The sequence below is a fragment of the Pleuronectes platessa genome, chromosome 14 (assembly GCF_947347685.1).
Source record: "Pleuronectes platessa chromosome 14, fPlePla1.1, whole genome shotgun sequence".
NCBI lineage: Eukaryota > Metazoa > Chordata > Actinopteri > Pleuronectiformes > Pleuronectidae > Pleuronectes > Pleuronectes platessa.
Genome location: NC_070639.1, coordinates 16,513,004 through 16,535,126, shown reverse-complemented (window position 1 = coordinate 16,535,126; position 22,123 = coordinate 16,513,004). Strand labels below are relative to the sequence as shown.

The window sequence follows — 22,123 nt, the reverse complement described above, 5'->3', positions numbered from 1 at the left end:
TTACAGACATCTTTAAACTGTATCGTTATATCATGTGGTTATATATTTTTGTGGGCAAAGAGAACAAATTGTAAAGAAATATATATAAAAAAAATGTTTAAATACAATTAAAAAAGTAAATTAAATTAGATTAAAAACAAACTAAAAATGTATACTATGTCCATTGAAAATTCCTCCAGAATACGTACATTTTCACAACTTTCTAATTTCCTGCAAACCTTGGTAAGAATTTGAGCATGTTAAAGCCCTCAAAAAGCCAATTCATTTCCCTGAGTAATAATAATAATAATCCTAACAATTTCAATACAGCCTCACTGTCTGTCAGTGCTCGGGTCCTAAAAACAGTAATATTGCAAATGTTGATTGCACATATCTCAAAAATACAAACCGGCATAATCTGCAGTGATAATTCCCCACCGGTGGAGGCAGCAAAGCGCTAAACCTGCCGGAGAGAAGAAGACGAGGAGATCCCACCGATGCTACATTTGAAAACTTTGACCGACTCCCTGGTGCAACACGGACATTAGTGCGCGGCTGTAGCAGCAGCAGCCGCGTTGTGAAGCCATGCGGCGGAGTAAGGCTGAAGTGGACCGGTACGTCTCCTCCGCACAGAGCTCCTCTCCCTCGCTCAAAGAGGTAAGTCGAGCCGGCGGCTAGCGGTAGCCAGCATGTGTCAGGCTGATCACCCGCTCAAACGAACGCTAGCTTAATTTATTTTAAATCGTGTATAAATTGACAGGATCCCAACTGCCCACACGGCAGTTGGGACGCGTTGGAACAGTCCGAGCTGCCGTGTTTTCGGTGTTAGCTTCACTAAACGTCCCGCAGTTAGCAGCGCGGATGTGGGGCTAACCGGCGTGTTAGCGCCTCGTCTCCTTCAGAAATGGGCGGCATGGAGGTATAAGCTATGCTAGCCGATTAGCCCTTCTAACCGTCCCACAGCCAGCTAGCTACAGACATGTATAACCAACAGCTTCCGTAGTTAGTTAAACATGTCCAGAACAACGAAGCCTCTGTTACTGTTTTAATCTGCATGTACGCAGTTAACTCGTCTTTTTGTCAGTTATATAATCAGACTGTTTACAACTCAGTTACGTACTTGTTAGCATCTATGCAAAGGTAAACTATTTCATTTACTGGCACAACAAACACACCTCCAAAGAAACAAAATTCTTAAAGTATTCAACCAAGGACACGTCAGCACTAGCTCGAGACTGATGGACAACTAGCAGATATCTTGTTTAAAGAGCTTGTATTTGTGATCGTATTTATATTTATAGTTTCTAAATAGTTAAGTAAGAAAACACTGATTCATTATTGCTATAACTGTTGTTGCTTCCCTCACAATTTTCTTCAATATTGTCTTTCCACAGAAGCCAATAAAGGGGTTTTTATTTGCTAAATTGTACTCTGAGGCAAAGGAGTATGAGCTCGCTAAAAGGTAAGCGCATGCTCGTCTCCCTGGTGTTAACACGATGTGTTTATACTTTCTCGAGAGGTTTCTGTTACATTGACAGATATCTTGCTTGTGCCATCCCTTCCTAGACATGTGTCGGAATATCTCAAAGTCCAGCAGAGGGATCCTAAAGCACACAGATACCTTGGACAGCTCTACGAGAGAGAGGGAGACATCGCCAAGGCCGTAGGATGTTACAAGGTAGGAGAAACGTCACTGAGAAAGAAGGGCAGAGAAAAGTCCTATCTCCTCCTGAAAGAATGCATTGCATGTTGTGCTTCTTGTAGCGAATGGTGTTTTTAAAATGAGAATAATGAAATGTCTTATGAACTGAATTCATTCCAGGGTTTATTGTTGGAGTTAAAGCATTTGGCAGAGCATATGATGATGATTCCACAAGTAAATGCAATCAAAAGATAACCTGACGTTAAAGTCTGGTCAGTGTAATTTATCCCAAAATCATAATTTGCCTCAGAGTTGTGATGGAAATCTGAAAATATAGAGCAAACAACAAAATTGCCTTTGTATATTTATTAAGAAGCTTTTGCAAAAGGATCGACCTCTCACTGTCAAAGAGGCGATAAGAAAAAAATACATTATTACCGACTAATAATGAGAGAAATGACCTTGGATGAAGCAGGTTGTTAATGACCCTACATGTCATAGGGAGGGAAGAGCTTACTGGAATGAACAATGTACTAATGAGTTTTGTTTTGGACTAACTGAAAGCGAAAGGTTATTTGTTGGGGGAACCTGTTTTTACAGGATGCACAGTGTATGTCATTCGAATGCCTTGGACTCCTGCCTGTGTTTATTCAAATTGTTGTTCCTCTTTCCTACTGGTCTCTACAGCCAGCCTCCTCCATGTTTTGGAAGTGTCATGGTCTTTGGATCTATCACATGTCTGCAAGCTTGATTAAAAACTGACTGTAAGATGCTTTCACCTCTGTATGTCTGTAGCGGTCGGTGGACTTGAACCCTGCCCAGGGGGACCTGGTGTTGAAGGTGGCTGAGTTACTGGTCAGTAAGGAGGAGTTTGATGGCAAAACAGATTTCTGGGTGGACAAAGCTGCCAAGATGCTGCCAGGAAACCCTGCTGTCTTCAACCTGAAGGTGAGGCTTCTTTTCTTCTGAATCTCTAGTAAGTGCTCTGTTTGACACGGCATCTGTGACCACTCCATCAACTCAACTAATATCACTCTTTAATTTGTGCCTAGATCACAGCCTTTTGTACGCTTCACTGTCACCATTGTCTTAAATGTGGTAACTTTCTATGAACAGGGCTTTCATTATTGTTAAACCATGTGGTACCCTCTCTTGCGCATTAGGAATGACAAATTTCTGTATACTCCCTCAATATTGATGTTATAGAAAGTTGTGTTTGCCTGCAAGACAGTTTAAAAACTATATGGATTTTTTTGAAAGTCCAACAGCACAGCGTGATTTTTCACAGTGCTGCCGTTGGCAAATTAGACTGTTTGACGGGTCAATGTGTTTGTGAGAGAGGGAAAGAGGTCCCGACATGGTTACAGACACACACAAACACACTACCAGTGATGTAAAGTGTGCTGCACACAATGCTGCAAGTAAGAAAAACACAAGGCTAAAGGTCTTTTATGTTCTTATTAGAACATTTTAAAAAAGTCTTCATGAAACTGTGGCAGGACACAGAAAACAAGCAGGCAGCCATAGGTAATGGAAAATTAACAACAGTGGAGGGAATGCCATGCTGATCATTTTTGGTTTATTTGTGCCACGTTATGCAGGAGCGCCTCCTGAGTCGTCAGGGTCAGCAGGGTTGGAACCGGCTGTTTGACCTCCTCCAGGCTGAGCTGGCAGCGAGGCCGGGTGATGCACATGTCAACGTGAAGCTGGTTCAGCTCTTCTGTCAGGATGGTCGACTGGATGAAGCCATCAAGCATTGCCTTACTGCGGAGAAAATGGGCTTGCTAAGCCACAGTCTGGACTGGTATAGAGTGGTGGTGCACACTCTGCAGGTGAGCATGGCGTCAGTTATAGAAGTTCAGTAGTTACAGTATATTTGCTATGCTAGGAGGGCAGAGGTGGCCTTTTCAACGCTTTGTACATGACCTAACCTGTTAAACTCCAAAAAAATTTTAATAGATTTTTTTCTTCTTTTCTTCAGGAATATTTGGCTCAGCCCAGTGTTTCTAGTAATGAAAAGTTGTTTCGGCAGTGCCAGAGGGAGCTGCTATTGGCACACTGCAGCCTGCTGAGAATCACACTGTCTGAGAGCAGTGTGCAGCCCTGCTGTGACGCACTCAAGAGGTAGGTCATGTTGAGGTCTTGCGGCGTTGTATACACACTGAAAGGATGCCACAATGAGGAATGTTTTACACCTGGTTATAAAAACATTACACTGGACATTTTACCACAAAATGTGATGGAATCTGCTTTAGATTTGATTTGTTATCCTCAGATGCTAGCAGCTTTATCATACCAAGTTTGGAGATTGACTCATTCATCTTATAACTGTAATGTGAAAATTATTTTGCAAAGCATACTATAGAACTAGCAAGAGACTGTGCTGTATAATAAACTTGTGTGTGTATGTGTGCAGTTTTGATCAAGCTATGCAGACACTGAGCAGCATTGCGGGCTGCCACGCAGATGATCTTTGTGAGGTGTTTGTGGAGATGAGAGGTCACCTCTACCTTCATGCTGCTACACTGCTGGTGAAGCTGGCCCAGGACCGCCAGCAGACCTGGAGGGTTGTCATTGACATGGCTGCACTGTGCTACCTGCTAGCATACCAGGTACTGATGTGCCAGATGAAGCAAATACAGTTAACATGTTAATAAATCTGAAGGATGGTAAAACAGAAAAATGTTACCTGTTGTATTTTGCAGGTTATTTTTAGCTTATGAATTTCTGTAAACTTAATGATTGAACTTGTATACTGGTTCACATTAGATATGCATTCAACTTTAAACAGCTGCCTTTTAATAGAATTTTATGCAGGCTTCGTTCTTAAATGTTCTTTGTTTTCATTTGCAGACTGTTTGGCAGCCATAGCCAAGAACATTTTAAAATATTGTCTTTTTTGTTTGTTTGTCCACCTACCAGGTCTCCAGACCAAAGCCTAAAGTGACCAAAAGAGACCGGTCAGCCCCACCGCTTCTAGAGCTGCTGGCCAACGATCGACAAAGTCAGGCCGGACACATGTTGCTCAATCTGAGCACTGATTTAACCACCTTAATCAGAGAGGTCGGTATGGTTAAATATTAACTGACACGTTGAACTCTCTATTTACAGTCATGAATAATGAAAACCAGACCAACATTAATAATTTTTGCATCATATTCCTCATATCACACAGAGACATCCTTGTTTATATTTTTAAAAGAGACATAATAATAATCATTTAATGTTGTCTGTTCGTAGGTGGTTGAGGTATTTGGAAACCGCAGTGGTCAAGATGCGCTGTTCGAATTGCTATTTGGACCCCAGGCCTCCGCTGCATCTTCATTTATTGCCAATGATGACATTCGTTCCATCAACACCACGGGTCCAGAGCTCTCGCAACTGGCCAAATGGGACACTGGTACAAAACTTATTACTTGACTGAGTAAATCGGGTCGACTTTTCTCTTGTTTATATTAGTTATTGATAAATAAATGATTTTCATAAACATTTATATGTATCTTTGCCAGGTTAATTTTGTAATGCGCAAATGTCTGTGAGTCATGATTTTCTTTCAAATAGACAATATAATAGAAAAGTGTGTTTGTCGTCTATAGATTTGTGATTTAGACAAACGCAGTTTACGCTGTAGCGCTGATAATACTTGCAACCATCTATAGTTGTTTGAAAACTTTTCAGATAATCTCAAAAAGGCAAACTTATTTAATTGTTCTGCATACAATGCTATCGCATTCTATGTACTCCTACGTTTTAATATATCTGTTGCCTCTTTTTTAGGCTCCATCCTTTTACATGGTGGTGACCTGCAACATCTGAGCTGGTTGGGGCTACAGTGGACTCTTCTGGCCCAAAGACCAGCACTGAGAGATTGGCTAGCGCAGCTCTTTCCGAGGTTAACCCTGGAAACTTCCAAACTGGACACAAATGCACCCGAGTCTATCTGCCTCCTGGATCTGGAGGTAGGGGGAACCATGCTAGCTGGTTTGATGGGTCACATTCAACAGGATGAAGCTTTCTCTAGAAAAGACTAAACATCAGATCTTGCATTAAAGTGTTGAATCAATATGATTCTTAACAAATGTTTGCAGTTAAGACTGCAAGGTGGCTTGGAAAGCTTGTGTAGCTGTTACAGGACGAAAATTATTCACCAGCAAAAGCAACTTGCAATTTTTTTTTTTTTTAACAATAAGCCTGCTTTCCTCGTATACTAAAAAAACTAATCCCATTAGGTAAAAGGTGTGATTTAAAAAAAAAATGTCACCATCAGAGTGTTCAGAAAATGTATTTCTATGTGCACTTTCAAAAACCTTAAAATATCTATTTTCGTGTTTCCTCCAGGTGTTTTTATATGGTGTGGTGTTCTGTAGCCACTGTCAACTCCAGGAAACAGCAAAAATCAGCAGTTCAATGAACCAGCAGCAGCAGCAGCAACAACTGCAGCTCTATGAGCCTCGCTGCCTCCCACTTCCTCTCCTTCGCCTCCTGACCACTGACAGACAGAGGGAGTGGTGGGACGCCCTCAACAGCCTTATTCATAAACAGGCATCGTGAGTCGGAAACCTAAACCTGGTTAAATCAAGCTCCTGTCAAAATACACAAAGTTGTCTCTACATGAAGCAATAAATATATCATTGGTAACCTTTAAGATAAATATTGCTTTAAAGACCCTATATGTTGCATTATACAAACGTATGTATTTGGTTATTGGCTTTCAAAACTTAATTTCTTTGTCTCATAATTTGAACATTGCCAATCCTGCAAAAATGTAACCAGTGGAGATGCCAAGTTGTAATATTTCAATATTAAATCTCAACTTGTCAGGCTGTCTCATAAAGACCTTGATCATTTACTGGTGGGACATTGAATGAAAATCATAGACAGCAAAGGTGACCTTGTGGACAAAGGGATTACATTTACATTGAGCCTATTTGTGCTGGTGCATCAAAAATCATGAGACAAAAAAAAAAGGCGACTCGTACATTTTTTGTAAGACGTGAGGACTAAGAATATTCAGTATTTTTGACCATTTTGATAATTGATCTTTCAGTACCGGCATGTCTGGCAAGCAGCGAATGATTGTGCAGCATGGACTGAGCTCTCTGAGAGCCGGAGAGAAACATGGGCTTCAACCAGCACTGGCCATCCACTGGGCACAGTGTCTCAGCCAAACGGTACAGACACACACAGACACAAACAGTTAACACAAGCTCAATGAGTGCCAAGCTTGAAAACAGAATTGTCTAGCTGGTAGATGATGTGTTTGTCAATCTTTTGGTTAGGACTTTAGGTGGAGTTTCCTTGACAGAGTAGAAATACGTTGCATTTGTGCTTTAAATAGATCTTAAAGTTTGTTATAGTCATTAATTCTAAACCACATAGCAACAGCTTACTGTATCTGAAATCCTTGTTTTTATACTGTGTGATTGCTACTGGACTGAAGTAATATACAAGCACTAGAAATATAGGTGTCAGACAGAAAAATACCACTTAAATATGTCAGCACCTTGCCAGAAACTATCCAGAGACCCGCATGCTTTACATCTGCTCCTTGTCACTCACTCTACAACTGCAAATTTAAGGATATCAAAACAAGCATGTATGCTGCTTCTCTCACTGTGACTATTTGAATTTTGTAGAATTTGTAATGGAAGAAAATGAGTGCGTGAAAACTGTATTCTTATTTTTTTCCCCTTGTTAATATTGTTAAAACTGCATTAATATGACTGTTTTTACCTTCTGTCTTTGACATTAAGCTGTTTATGTACGTTTTAATAACCCAGGGTGATGAAGTGAACTCGTACTATGACCAAAAGGAGTATATTGGTCGGAGTGTGCACTACTGGAAAGTCGTCCTCCCACTGTTGGAAAAGATCAAAAACAGACGTGGCATACCCGAACCCCTCCACCCCCTCTTCATGCACTTTCCCTCCAAAGATATTCAGGTTAAACATTTTCTCAAATTTTATATTAGTGGTTAGAATGAGTGACTGCACCTTGGGTCCTCTCTTATTCTGAGACACTTGTCTTGAGTCTGAAGATGTTCAGTTAATGTCTCGCTTTTGTGTGTTTATGAACAATGAATATGAGTGCCTTACCTTAATAATTGATTTATATTTATGATTGTTTTTAATGACCAAGTACATATTGGTTAAACAGTTTTCTTTTTTTCTTTAGATCTTTCAATCTTGGTCAAATGGTAGAGCTTGGTATTAGTGTTAAAAGGATTGGGGTTTGATTCCCACTGGTGTCTATCGTGTTGGCTTCCAGTATTTATGTGTGCATGTCTTTCTCCTGTCTCAGATTTCTTCTGTGAAGGGTTATGAAGAGGAATTCAAGATAGCGTTCGCAGCTCTTCTTGAGATTGAAGGCAGGACGGAGGAGGCCATCGCTACCTTGGAATCCATCAATAACATGTCATCCTTCTGGCATTTGGCTCAGGTAAGTCTTTTTCCCCCCAGATTTATTCAGTCAGCTCTCATTCCTGACAGCTATTGGCTCAAATGGGGCTCATAAACGTGAGTATTGCTGCCCCAGTCTTAAATATAGATCTTATTATTAAGCAACATCTTGATATGACTGACTAAAAGTGCATTTTCCCATTTTGGAAAGTCTCAGACTTGTGGCCATCTTTTTTTTTTGTCACTGTGTCCCTCAGTATATTGGCGCAAATACACTATCAGGATCTTAATCAAACGGACACATACAGAGTCCAGACATTTTACAAGGATCAGTCCTTTAATATCACATCTGATTGTAAGACCTTTAATTTAATGGTTAATGCTTCTGACGCCTTTGCTATCGCATGTCACTATGATGTGCTATTCTTTTGCAGATCTACCAGCGGCTCTCAGAGGAGGCCAGCAATGGGATTGAGGAGACCCAAGACAGATGCATCACTTACCTGAGAAAGTTCAGGTCCTACCTGTCTAAGATATTCAATGCCAATGCCGACGACATTGAGAAGGTAAGTCTTTTGAACCACGACACATTGTTTACTAATTGAGTCAATATGGTGGGCACAGGGTATCATCTGGCTTTTCCTCGTAAATGTGAACTCCATTGCTTATGTTTTATCTTCCAGCTGCCTGTATCCATGGAGGAAGTTGTCGACCTCCTGAATGATGTAAACCAACAGCTGGGGGAGAGTGGAGAAGCTATAGATGAAGAGGAGGAGAAAGAGGAGGGTCAGAGAGGACCAGTGCACTCTAGTCCTGCTCATCCCATAGAAACCAGTGCCACAATATCCCACATTAAGTTTTCCAGTCCTTCTCCAAACAAAAGCATAGTCTCTCCTTCCAAAAGACTGGTAGGTTCAGGTTACTGGTAATGCTCTTCATGTCTATTATATTTAAATGTTTCCTTTTTAAAATGAGTTTCGATTGAAAACACATTTTATAATTTCTTTCCCTTGTTCAGATTTCTCCCAAGACGCAACCTCATTGGGTGGAGGACCAGAAAAGTCTCCTTCAGATGCTGTGTCAGCAAGTTGAAGCCCTCAAGGTCTGGATTCCACATATAAAATATAAATGTATTCCACTCAAACACACAGATTCATACATTGCTTACATTTTGTAAAACTCAACACAGTTGAGTGGTGATGAGTGATATTCTACATAGTTTGGTTCTTAATCACTATTCTGTGTTACTTTAAGTGGGGGTTAATTGTTCTGTATGTCTGTATTTAAGTTAAGCCACTTCTCATTAAGCTGCTTGTTTTGCAGAATGAAGTTCATGATCTAAGGCACAACTCTTCAGGGAATGCAGGCTCTCCTCATCATAAGATGTATGGGGAGAGCTATGGGGCTGAGGGCGATGCTTTTACCCCAGTCCAGTCGTACCATGGTGCCCCCCTAACAGGTAAGAACACTACATGGAAAGATAGCATGTCTAAATATTTAGATACATATTTTTCTTTGCAATTACTGTATTAAAGATTTTGTAAATTAAACATGTATGTAATGTTTCTTTTTAAAGTTGCCACTACAGTCCCCTCTGCTTACTACAACCAGTCTCCAGCTTATAACTCTCAGTATCTCCTGCGCACAGCAGCAAATGTAACTCCCACCAAGGTAGACTCATCATCTAACATTGATTTACATTAACACACATGCTGAAAGTTTATTGAGTGACATTCGATTTGTATTCTCTCTCATCTTTACATAGGGCCCAGTGTACGGTATGAACCGTATGCCACCTCAGCAGCATATGTATGGTTACCAGCCGCCCACTCACACACCTCCATCGCAAACAGCCACACCAGGCATTTACCCTCCTCAAGAGCAAGTCTTTGGCGCCCCTCTGCGATTTGAATCGCAAGCCACAAGCCTTCTTTCCCCATACAGTGAAGAATATTATGGCCAGAGTGTAACCCAACAAACCACTAACCCTCCTCTACCTGAACCTGGCTACTTCACCAAACCATCTGTAGTCCCCGTTCAGCCACCAAAGACCATAGAGGGGAAGCCTATGGACTTTGGGAAGCTGTCCTTCAGTCAACAGGCGCCTGCTGAAGTCCCCAAAGTGCCTAGTTTTGGAGCAGGGGCTGTTGCCCAGTCAACCCCTTCATCTTCGTTCAAATTCAACTCCAACTTTAAATCCAACGATGGAGATTTCACCTTCCCTGCTTCTCAGGCTAAGCACAGTGAAAGTCTGCTTGATCTCCTTACATCTGACATTCCCACTAAAACAGATGCTGTTCGGGAAAAGCTTCCCACTCAGGAGCCTGCCAGCCAAACAGGCATTTTCACCTTCGGCACCAAAGGTCCGACTAGCTTTTCCTTTGTCGATTCTGCAGACAGTACCGACACTGGAAGTGTTTTTGGAAAAGTGGACCAGCCGTTTAAATTTGGGGATTCTGACACCGCCAAGCCAGTGTTTGGGTTACCCAGTTACACACCAGAGGCAGAAAAACCAGCAGAGAGTGACAATGAGAGCACTCATGTTGAGGAGGATGAGGATGGCCCTCATTTTGAACCCATTGTACCTCTTCCTGATAAAGTAGATGTGAAAACGGGTGAGGAAGAAGAGGAGGAGATGTTTTGCAACAGGGCAAAGCTGTATCGATTTGACACAGAGACAAAAGAGTGGAAGGAGCGAGGTATTGGCAATGTTAAAATCCTAAAACACAGCGCTAAGGGGAAAGTCCGCCTCTTAATGAGAAGGGAACAGGTCCTGAAGATCTGTGCCAATCACTACATCAATGCTGATATAGTACTAAAACCCAATGCAGGCTCTGACAAATCCTGGGTCTGGAATGCCATTGATTATGCAGATGAAGAACCTAAGCCAGAGCAGCTGGCCATCCGCTTTAAAACAGCAGATGAGGCATCACTTTTCAAAGCCAAGTTTGAGGAAGCCCAGAAAATTGTCCTTGAATCACCAGAAGAGCAGAGTCAAGTGAAGGAGAAAGAGGAGAGCATCAAAGATTCTCCATCACTGGCAGCCCAATTTGCACTTAAACAAGGTGAATGGGAATGCAATGCGTGCTATGTAATAAATAAACCCACAGACGTGCGGTGTGTTGCATGTCAAACTGCTAATCCCAATTCTTCATCAAAACCAGACATTCAGGCTGCTGGTGACGCCAAACCCAGTCCATTTAGTTTCACATTTGGCACAGATTCCTCAAAACCCAGTAGTTCTGCCTCTACATTTACTGGATTTGGTGCTTTTGGAGCATCTATACCCTCTTCATTTACCTTTGGGACCAGTTCCTTAAAGCCTGCTGACACAATAACAAGCGCGTTTGGTTCTGGCTTTGTAGCTCCGTTTGGAAAGAAGCCGGGGCAGTGGGACTGCGACAAATGTTCTGTGAGAAATGAGGCCAATTTAGACAGTTGCGTTTCTTGTAATGCTCTAAAAGCCTCGGCTAAAACAATGGCAACAGCACAAACCACACCACCTAAAGTGGAGCCCTCTACATGTACTGTGGACTCTGGGTTTGGTGCCCAGTTTGGGAAGAAGCCTGGACAGTGGGATTGTGATATGTGCGAAGTAAGAAATGAAGCCTCTGTTAACAAATGTGTAGCTTGTAGTAGCCCAAATCCTGCTGCTAAATCAACAGAGGGGCCTACAGTATCATCAAATCTGCCAGCGGTGTCAGGTTTCGGATCTGGTTTTGGGAAGAAGCCTGGGCAGTGGGATTGTGATATATGCGAAGTAAGAAATGAAGCCTCTGTTAACAAATGTGTAGCTTGTAGTAGCCCAAATCCTGCTGCTAAATCAACAGAGGGGCCTACAGTATCATCAAATCTGCCAGCGGTGTCAGGTTTCGGATCTGCTTTTGGAAAGAAGGATGGACAGTGGGACTGCGATGTCTGCCTGGTCAGAAATGATGCATCAAATACTGAATGTGTTTCCTGCCACACCCCAAATGCAAATCCCTCTTTAGAAGCCATGTTTGCCAGGAAGGAAGACGAATGGGACTGCGACATTTGTTTAGTGAGAAACAATGGCTCTGCCAATAAGTGTGTGGCTTGTCAGACACCAAACCCCAACGCTAAAAGCACAAGCAGTGCTGCTCCCACAGCCTCCAGCTTCAGCTTTGCCTTTGGATCCAAGAGTTCATCAAGTCAGCCACCTGCAACTGGATTCAAACTGCCGTTTGGAGGTGGCAGCACTTTCCAGTTCGGCCACAAAAAAGATAAAAGCTCTGCAGATTCTTTCAAGTTTGAAACTCCACAGTCTGGATCTAGTAGCACAAGTGCTGCAGGCTTCTCTTTCTCAATTCCTAATGCAGGTGGTGGCTTCAAGTTTGGCATTCAGGATACTGCCTCAACAGATGATCCAACACCTCCATCTGGGTCAGCCTCCAGCTTTCTTAAAAGCATAGCTGCCAAACATAATGAGAAACAAGATGCGTCTACACCTTCAGAGGACCAAACGGAACAAGACCAAAATCCATTATTTACTGGAAAACCCAATACATTAAGTTTTGCTGACCTGGCACAGTCCTCAGACATCCAGTTTAGCAAGAAAGACACAGATTTTAAATGTTTCTCTCGGGCCGGTGAGCAGATGTTCTCATCGTTACAGGCAACCCCTACTAAGACGGCTGCCTCTAATGAACTGGAGGATGACGACATGTATAAAACGGAGGAAAATGACGATATTCAGTTTGAACCAGTGGTTCAGATGCCTGATAAGGTGGATCTGGTGACAGGGGAGGAGGATGAACTGGTTCTTTACTCTCAACGCGTCAAACTGTTCAGATTTGACACCGATACCAGTCAGTGGAAAGAGCGTGGTGTAGGGATACTCAAATTCCTGAAAAACACCTCAAATGGAAGACTCAGGGTGCTCATGAGAAGAGAGCAGGTTCTGAAGGTGTGCGCCAATCACTGGATCACCACCACCATGAATCTTAAGCCCTTGGCAGGGTCAGATAAAGCATGGATGTGGCTGGCCAATGACTTCGCTGAGGGAGATGCTAAACTTGAACAGTTAGCTGCCAAGTTTAAAACCACGGAGCTGGCTGAGGAGTTTAAAATGAAATTTGATGAGTGTCAGAGGCTTCTTTTGGACATCCCCTTGCAAACCCCCCACAAGCTGGTTGACACAGGCAGGACAGCACATCTCATTCAGAAAGCAGAGGAAATGAAGTCTGGTTTGAAAGACCTGAAATTATTTTTGACAGATGAGAAAACAAAGATCAAAGATGATGACAAACAGGGAGATATAACATCCAGCAATGTTTCAAGCCTTGTAATCAAGGGTCACAGTGAAACCACTGGTCCCACCTTGGAGTGGGATAACTACGACCTACGAGAAGATGCTTTAGATGATACTGCTGACACATCAGTCTATGCCTCCCCCATCACTAGTAGCCCCTTGAGAAAGAACCTGTTCCGCTTTGGAGAATCCACTAGTGGGTTCAACTTCAGCTTCCAACCTGGCATCAGCCCGTCCAAGTCTCCTGCTAAACCTAACCAGAGCAGAGCGTCAGAGGGTACTGACGATGAGCAGGATGTAACCCAGGATGAGGAGAGGGATGGCCAGCACTTTGAGCCTGTAGTCCCCTTGCCTGATCTGGTGGATATTTCAACAGGAGAGGAAAATGAGCAGGTGGTCTTCAGTCACAGGGCCAAACTATATCGCTATGATAAGGAGCTGGGTCAGTGGAAGGAGAGGGGAATCGGGGACCTCAAGATCTTGCAGAATTTTACCACCAAACAAGTGAGGTTGATAATGAGGAGAGACCAGGTACTTAAGATATGTGCCAACCACTGGATATCAGCAGCCATGAAGCTGGAGCCTATGAAAGGCTCTGAGAAGGCCTGGGTATGGAGTGCCATGGACTTTGCTGAAGAAGGAGAGGGTACTATTGAGCAGTTGGCTGTGAGGTTCAAGCTGCAGGAGGCTGCAAACGCATTCAAACAGGTCTTTGAAGATGCCAAGGCTGCTCAAGTAAACCAGGAACTTATGACTCCAGTGACCTCTGTAGTTCCCACATCTCCAGACACTGCATCCGCAGAATCTGCAAAGCCTGCAACAGCTGTATGTGGGAAGGCAGCCATCGCTGTGCTAGAGGAGACCACAAAAGAACGTACAGAGCTTTTCCCCGACATTGAGCCATGTTCACCCAGTTCTTCGGGTCCAGACTACTCCTCAAAGACGGTGGTGTCTCCTCCTAAGTTTGTTTTTGGCACTGGTAGCCTTCAGAAGATTTTTGGCTCCCCGAGATCTCCCTCTGAGGGTGAGGACTCTGCATCCGGTTTGAAAGCCAAAGATGCTGGACATCCTTCACCTGCATCACCTGCATTCAAAGTCCCAGAGAAAGGTAAGAAACATCAAAACAAAAAACGCTCTAAATAAGTGTCAAATATTTGTCTGATTTTCAGTTTTGAAGAGTCTCAGGTCTGTTGTTGATCATTTTATTTTACTTCATTGTCTTGTTCCATCTCCATATCATTGCTCCATCATCTTTGTGATTGACTCAGCCAAGCCCCCACTCAGTTTTAACTGACAGAAATTCTAATTATCTGATTTCCCATTTCAACTACATGTAGCCACTTTTTATACTGGTATTTTAATTTTACTGAATGTACCTCCATCTCAAAATTATATACTTAATAATCAACAATAGATTTAGCTAAATATGTTGCACTCAACCGTAATATTTTTGTAGTGTAGTAAAAAAAAACACATTTGTATTAGTCAACACGCGCTCTTGGTATATCACATTTTCATTTGAGCAACTTTTGGCCTTGTTTTATGATTATGATACCAAGCTCACGATTAGTCTCTCTAATAACCCATCATCCCTTAGGGCTGGATTTTAGGCTTTTCAAAGATAACCCAATGGCTTTTTGGACCAGCCCATCAACCACCCAATTTGAGCCCCCAGGTACTCAAATCACTGTAGTGTGTGTTAACACCGCAGCTGTCACCTGGCTGGCCCTTACTACGAGAAACAAAATAACCTAGATGCACGGAGTGGAAAAAACAGTGAAGCTAATGTGTTGCATGTCCAGTGTGTGGAGGTGCAGTTTTTACTGAACACCGGATTTTAATAATCTATAATAATACCTTAGCATGTGTCTCATACAGGAGATGATAGGAGAGAAATGACATGCAGTTAGGTCCTTTTATAGGAATTGGTTTATTTTTTATTCTATACTTTGATGAATGATAATTCAGTATCATCACATCTGATCATTTCATATGGTTAGTCTTTGCAGTATTTATTCCACCTACTAAAAACCAAATGTCCAATTGTGTTTAGTTCAACCTTTTCTCATCTGAAGGATGACCACAGATCTCATACTGGACTTCAGTCCGTAGCTGTGTTAAGCTTTTTCATTATTCTAAAATTGGTAATAATTGACCAGTTGATTAAATGTTAGACAGAACAGACTAGAGTTTTGAATCCCAACTGCACACACATCCGTTTCACTTGATGTCTATTGAAAGGTGAGCTGAGAGGATTCCACACAGTGTTCCCTCACAGAGGAATGCACTGTGCAAACATCACTGACTCCATTTTTAGTGCAGGATGTGTAGCAACAGTGTGAAATGTAATTCCCTGTCTCTCTGTCAGTAAAGTCAAATGAAAATGGAGACATGCTTACATAATCTGTTCTTAATACAGGTTGTCTCACACGTGTAAATCAAATGCATGTTATTCCGTTTTGCTGAGCATGACGTATTTGTGTGTGTGAACTAACACCTGTGGTTCTAAAGGCAATTAAGTGGAAGCAGATTCATTTCTGCTGATCTTCTGAACAGTACCTTCCCAGCCTGACTGTCTTGTTCTACCTCTATCGTATCTGTGTCATAGGGCCCTCACAGGCAGAACAAGGTGGTGCAGGGTCAGATGAGGACTCTGAAGTGGAGATCGTGTATGTCAGGGAACCCACTGCTGAACAGGCTGCTTTATCCGGGGAGCTCCTGCTGCCAATCACCTTCTTCTGCTACCAGAACGAACCAGGATACATCAGCGATGATCAAACTGATGGTGAGGCCAAAAGAGTCTGAAAATATCCATTATCAGTATAAAAGGGTGACTTGTATACAGTAGTGGAATAATATGACCAGTCAATTGCACCATTTTTACATTTGCTTTCAAGTTGCTACAATTTCATTACAAATTATAACTTTAGCTGAACAATAAAAAGTTTAAGCAAGAATCTCAGTATATCTGTCATACCTCTGTTGTGCTTTTACCACTGTGTTGTATCATTGAAGCAACTCCTTCTTTTCTACTTGTGTGATCATTGTACATTCCTCAAACATATTAAATGTGAAAATAAGTGTAATTGCAATGGACCATCCTGTGTCCGTTCCATTGTCCAAGTCTGTATGATTGAAGTGGGAACAGTGAAATCAACAAATCGTCCTCATTAGCAGATTAAAGTGTAATTAATGAAAAAATACTGTTTATTCTGAATTTTCAGACGAGGACTTTGAGTCCGCAGTAAAAGCCCTGAATGGAAAGCTCTACCCCGATGCTCCTGAGAAAGGGGCTTCAGCGTGTAGTGATGGTATGTATGTTAATCCTGTCACAGCCATGTTCTGTAATGTCCAGTTAATCATAATAATTATAACTGTTGGTGCCATTCTCCAGACCTCATCTTGAGTGTGCCGCCTTCAGAGCCAGACTGCCAGATGGTGTGGGAGAAGAAGCCGACGCCGCAGGAAGAGGAGAAGGCCAAAAGCCTCTTGCTTCCACCCAATTTCTTCTGTGGCCTGAGCACCACAGACAGTGATACAGACTACGACAAGACTGAGGACTTCGAGACAGAAGTCCGCAAGGCACAGCAAGAACTGGTTAATGATGCAGTACTTACAGTTATTTGAAAGGGCACTGAATCTTGTAGAGATACGATTTCAGATCAAATATGCATACAAGCAGACAGTATCTAAGTACCAGGGATGTTCTGATCAAGTTTCAGCATGATCAGATTCCTTTTAATACAGAGTATCTACATATACTTATACACGCATACATATATTTATATATACTGTATATAACTAGTCCAATCCAATAATTAATTGATGACGATAACCTCTCACTGTGAGACATATAAATAAAGCTCATGTAGGTCACATAATCTCACATCTTATTTCTTACAAGCCTCTTGACTGTATTTGTTATCCCTGTCCCTCGCACCAGGCCGCCCAGTTGAATACAGGAGCAGAAGCCCCCAGCAGCTCTGCAGTTTCCCCAGAAGAGGAGACACCAGCTCCGTCATCCAGCAGCTCAGACACTGCAGGCAACACGTCTACGCCACAGGAGCCGACCCCGGAGCAGCCAGTGGAGACTTGTAGTCAAGTTCCCAGCACCACCATCAGCAGCACCAGCAGCAGCACCACCATCAGCAGCAGCACCACCATCAGCAGCACCACCGTCAGCAGCACCACCGTCAGCAGCAGCAGCAGCTGTCCCATCGACCTGTCAACAAAGAAGGGCTCAGAGCCGGAGTCCAACACTGAGGCAACAGCTCCTGCCACTTCTACTACAACTGGTCAAGGTACAGAGCACCTTCTACTTTTCACAACATATATAACTAACTACCTTTTGATAATCGTATATGTTGTGTGTAGTGTACTAAATATAAGTTGCTGCTGACTTATGCCGCGTTCAGACCAAGCGACTTTTAGAGTATAAATAATCCTCTCCGTTCTGTTCTGCTCAGAAGTGGATGAGTTACCCCCCCTGGTTTCTTGTCTGGTTTATTCTGAAGTGTTCAGAAAGAACAGATAAAATGCTACTTACACATTCATTAATTTATAACAACCTCAGAATAAAGATCACAGTAGCCGTTTTTTGCGTACTTTTACTTTTGATACTTATGATTGATTCATGTTAACTTTGTTCTCCGACCACAGACCTCTCCAGCTTTGGCTCCAAAGATGTTAGTGGCTTCTCGTTTGCTGACTTGGCCCAAACGACAGAGGGTTATGCATTTGGAGCTACAGGTTGGTTTCAGATTTGCCTCTTTTGAACATGTATCCACCAAGGTGTCGCTACAACGAGGTAATATTTCACTACGTATTTAATATTTTGTCTTTCTCGCAGACGCCAACTTCTCGTGGGCAAATGCTGGAGCGTCAGTGTTTGGGTGTGCAGTGCCCAAACCAAAGAAGACTGGAGACGAGGAGGGCACTGATGATGATGAGGAGGAGGCTGGGGACATTCATTTTGAACCAATAGTGTCTCTACCAGAGGTAGTTTAAAATGCTGAGCTTCAATATTTACAAAAACTGAATGAGGACCACAGCTCACGATGTAACTGTGTCTCTCAGGTGGAGACAAAGTCTGGAGAGGAGGACGAGGAAATTCTGTTTAAGGAGCGTGCCAAGCTGTACCGATGGGACCGGGACCTCAGTCAGTGGAAAGAGCGCGGAGTAGGTGACCTCAAGATCCTCTTCCACCCGTCCAAACATTTCTACCGAATCCTGATGCGGCGAGAGCAAGTGCTGAGGGTTTGTGCAAACCACAACATCACGGAGGCGATGGAGCTCAAACCTATGAACGCCTCAGCTAACTCGCTGATATGGACCGCTACCGACTACTCAGGTACACATGCTGCGGATATGATAACAGTTTCTGCACTTATGACGCCAATCTTTACTTCAGTCTGGTGTAGATTAGCTAGATTCAACACCGGGGGGGGGGGGTTAACCTACCGTGGTGATGAAAAAGCCCTACACTGGTGTGCTTTCTGCTGTTATCATGTTCAGAGCAGCTTGGATCACACACGCCAACATTCAGCTCCATGTTTTTATATTTTTTATATCATGTGATTCAAATTACCTCTTTATCTCTGTACATTTCTTTTGCATGAATATTATAAACAGTAGGTATTGTACAGAAGCAGATCTTTCAAGAGGTTTCTAAAAGCCCAAAATGCCTGTTTCTTTTAATTGCTTTGTGCCAACACACATTTCCAGCTGTAATCTTGACTGATTCCTTTTTACAGATGGAGATGGTGAAGTCGAGCAGCTGGCGGCCAAGTTCAAAACCGCTGAGATAGCTGAGTCATTCAAGAAGACATTCTGCGAGTGTCAGAACCGAATTGGCCAGAGCGGCGGCGATGACTCGTCTGTCTTGTCACCACAGATGTCTAGAATTCAAGAGCACTCCAGAGACAGTAACCCGCAGGTGTTCCTCAAAGTGTCAGCCAACGACCAACCACTGGGCACCATCACCATAGAGCTTTTCTCCCATATTGTGCCCAAGACGGCAGAGAACTTCAAGGTTCTCTGTACCGGGGCGAAAGGCTTCGGACTGCGGAACTCCGTCTTCCACAGAGTCATACCGGGCTTCATGTGTCAGGTGAGGAAATGACTGGACTTGTGCAGAGCTGCATTTCTTGAGCATGGTGTGGTTAGTGTTGACAAACCTACGCTCTCCTCTCACTGAGTGATGTTTGCTCACTGGTGTTGACTCAACACATCTGTAATGATAGTCCTTACTACAGTCTTTATAGTTCAACTGTAACTGAGTCTGTCAACTCAGTGTAGATTATTTAAACCAGAATTTCAATCATTCATCTGTTTGGGCCAATGCCTCAAATCTTATGTTCACTGTTATTGTCAAGTTTGGTTTGAATTTTAAATTTACACACGGTGAAATACATCAGTGTTTCATCTAATTGTAGTTCAGTAGTTGTTGTACAACTATTATTTTTCCATTTGTGTTGAATCAAAAAATGCTTCCTGTCATAACTTCCCAGGCTTTGCGTCACAATAATTTGTTCAGTGTGACTCACTGGTTTATTTTGATGTTTTTCAGTAAGAAAACAAGAGACTTGATGGGACTTAAAGACCCTGGTTTTCTTTTTTTTTTTACAAAACTCCTGGGTCATCTTGCTCATGAAGCAACCTTACAACTATATCATGGAATGTGATGTAAATATGGCAGATGAATGTTTAAATTTTGTGATTATTTGACTAAGTCACTGGATGGCACCTACACCTCAGCCAAGGCTCAAAGTGCCCTTCTCCTACAGCCCTGGATATCTCTGTTTTTTCAATTTCGTAACTAATTTCCAAACCCTTGAACCTGCGTCTGTCAAAAAGCATCAAATTAGTAATTACTTGTGAAATAATGCTGATTGAGACATTTCTTTTTAAATTTCTTGTGCTGTGAAAATCACGCTGGGGGGTGGGTTTTCATTGACTGCACCAAATTGTACACAATCATTGATCCTTGCCACCTAAACATTTTTGTTTACACACCTTAATCTATGATGTATCTCTTGAGAAAATTACAAAAAAGGCCTGGATCTGCCTCTTAATCGGAATTTACTCCAATTAAATGGGGTCCATTATTGCATCCTTCCACCAAGTTGGTGTGAATCTGTGAAACTGCTTTCGTGTTACATCATTAACAAAAACTCCATTGGTCTCTTAGGGTGGTGACTTCACAAAAGGGGACGGCACAGGAGGCAAGTCCATCTACGGCAGCAAGTTTGAGGATGAGAACTTCGACGTTCGGCATACGGGCCCAGGAATCCTGTCAATGGCCAACTGTGGGCGCGACACCAACAACTCCCAGTTCTTCATCACGCTGAAGAAAGCCGAACACCTGGACTTCAAACACGTGGTTTTTGGTTGGGTGCGGGACGGCATGGACGTGGTGCTGCAGATGGGGGAGCTGGGCACGAAGGGAGGCGTGCCCACAAAGAAGCTGGTCATCACAGACTGTGGACAGCTGTAGTTTTTTTAATGTTCAGGTTATAAAGTCGAGGTCATACAGGACTTTGGAAAACGATGTGTTCCAACCACGCTCATCACAGGACGACTGGTCAACACCCGACTCCAGTAGCCTTGAACTAAAAGTGATTTTTGCTTTAGACAAAAATCACTATTCTATTACCTTGGTGTCGTACTATGTGGGTGCAGACTTGTTTATTGTTTCTGTGTTGCACTTGCATCTTTATCATCTGTCAATAAATACTCCATAATTTGTTTATTTTGAGTTTAATTGTATATCAACAAAAATTGAGTCTGCTGGTTGTCTTCATTGGCTCCACTCTGTTATTTTAAGTCTTAACTACAAATATAATTTGAGGCTTTTATTTGAATACACACATTGTTTTTGAACCGGGCTCCTGCCTCTTCTACGAAGTACTTTTGAAGTTAGGGCGCCCCCAGAGGTGAAACTCTAGTTGATACTTTCTCACATGCACAGTAACCTGGAGTCGTCTCACGAAGCTACTGGATGATGACGTCACATCTGGCGTGGAGTTTTACAACGGTGATCACAATTCAAATAAAAACTGTGCCTGCTGTACCAAACACGAGAAACTGTTTGATGTGGAGACCAGTGAAGTGTCCAGATTCATCCTTTAAAATTATTTATAAACTCATATGGATCTTTTTGTTGTGGTAGAAAGACAAACCTCTTTACTGCATGAATGTTTCCACAATAAATGTTTTGTTATCTAAACAGCGTAAATTTTAGGGACAAATGAGTAAATAAAATAAAGCTGACCAGTGTTTAGAGTGAGACTAAATCCCAGCAGGTCTCTCTCCTCTGTGATTCGCTGTTGCCACGGTTGCCATAGTAACACTACTAGAAATGTGCACCGTGACTGGGAAAAGAGTTTTGAGCCGTGTTGCTCTTCGGTCTTTGATTTGCTCTGATTCACTGCTGCAGCTGAATACGTTTCGACGGGAGATGTCTTTATTGTCTGAAATACACACACACACAAAAAGAATCACACACACTCATGTTCCTGTTGTCACTGAAGCCACAAGACGGGAAAACAAAACTCTTGACTGTCAACTGCAGCTGCTGCCTGACCAATAAATTACTGCTGTTCTACATCCGTGAATTGACCAAACTGTAGATTCTTCCCTTCACCAGCATTTGTAAAAGACGGTATTGTTTGACTCAGTATTGCCACATTTTTATCCTTTTGGTGTTTTTGGGGAAATTTTCCACTGATTTCCCAGAGAACAATGCACCTGTGAAGCAACAGTTTTATATATCTTCAGTAGTTTTAGAACTATGTCCACATGACAGATTTGGTGCAGAATTTAACTGTTGTC

At 42.5% G+C, this 22,123-nt stretch overlaps 1 protein-coding gene across 3 annotated transcripts; it reads left to right on the top strand.

Annotated features, from left to right (window-relative positions):
• The first annotated feature begins 430 nt into the window (after positions 1-430).
• Positions 431-20,845, top strand: ranbp2 (RAN binding protein 2). 3 transcript variants are annotated; one of them, XM_053440581.1, is made up of 29 exons: positions 431-636; positions 1,374-1,441; positions 1,546-1,657; positions 2,417-2,569; positions 3,223-3,453; positions 3,603-3,745; positions 4,038-4,233; positions 4,544-4,684; positions 4,862-5,021; positions 5,399-5,580; positions 5,960-6,168; positions 6,669-6,792; positions 7,402-7,563; positions 7,922-8,059; positions 8,454-8,585; positions 8,703-8,927; positions 9,038-9,121; positions 9,343-9,478; positions 9,596-9,690; positions 9,785-14,399; positions 15,900-16,076; positions 16,516-16,602; positions 16,686-16,888; positions 17,235-17,592; positions 17,951-18,040; positions 18,141-18,289; positions 18,368-18,641; positions 19,045-19,400; positions 20,481-20,845. In XM_053440581.1, the coding sequence occupies exons 1-29, from the start codon at positions 565-567 to the stop codon at positions 20,784-20,786; spliced, it is 9,378 nt and encodes a 3,125-aa protein (XP_053296556.1). In that variant the 5' UTR covers positions 431-564; the 3' UTR covers positions 20,787-20,845. The 3 variants fall into 3 exon arrangements, with proteins under 3 accessions (XP_053296556.1, XP_053296558.1, XP_053296557.1); XM_053440582.1 differs by lacking the exon at positions 431-636 and adding an exon at positions 879-898; XM_053440583.1 differs by lacking the exons at positions 15,900-16,076; positions 16,516-16,602; positions 16,686-16,888; ... (4 more) ...; positions 19,045-19,400; positions 20,481-20,845 and adding an exon at positions 14,889-15,133.
• The last annotated feature ends 1,278 nt before the right edge of the window (positions 20,846-22,123 follow it).

Coding starts and splice junctions, on each gene's coding strand:
- ranbp2 (XM_053440581.1), top strand. CDS start 565: ATGCGGCGGAGTAAGGCTGAAGTGGACCGGTACGTCTCCTCCGCACAG. Junction 16,077..16,515: donor CAGCGATGATCAAACTGATG/GTGAGGCCAAAA, acceptor CTGAATTTTCAG/ACGAGGACTTTGAGTCCGCA. Junction 19,401..20,480: donor TACCGGGCTTCATGTGTCAG/GTGAGGAAATGA, acceptor TTGGTCTCTTAG/GGTGGTGACTTCACAAAAGG.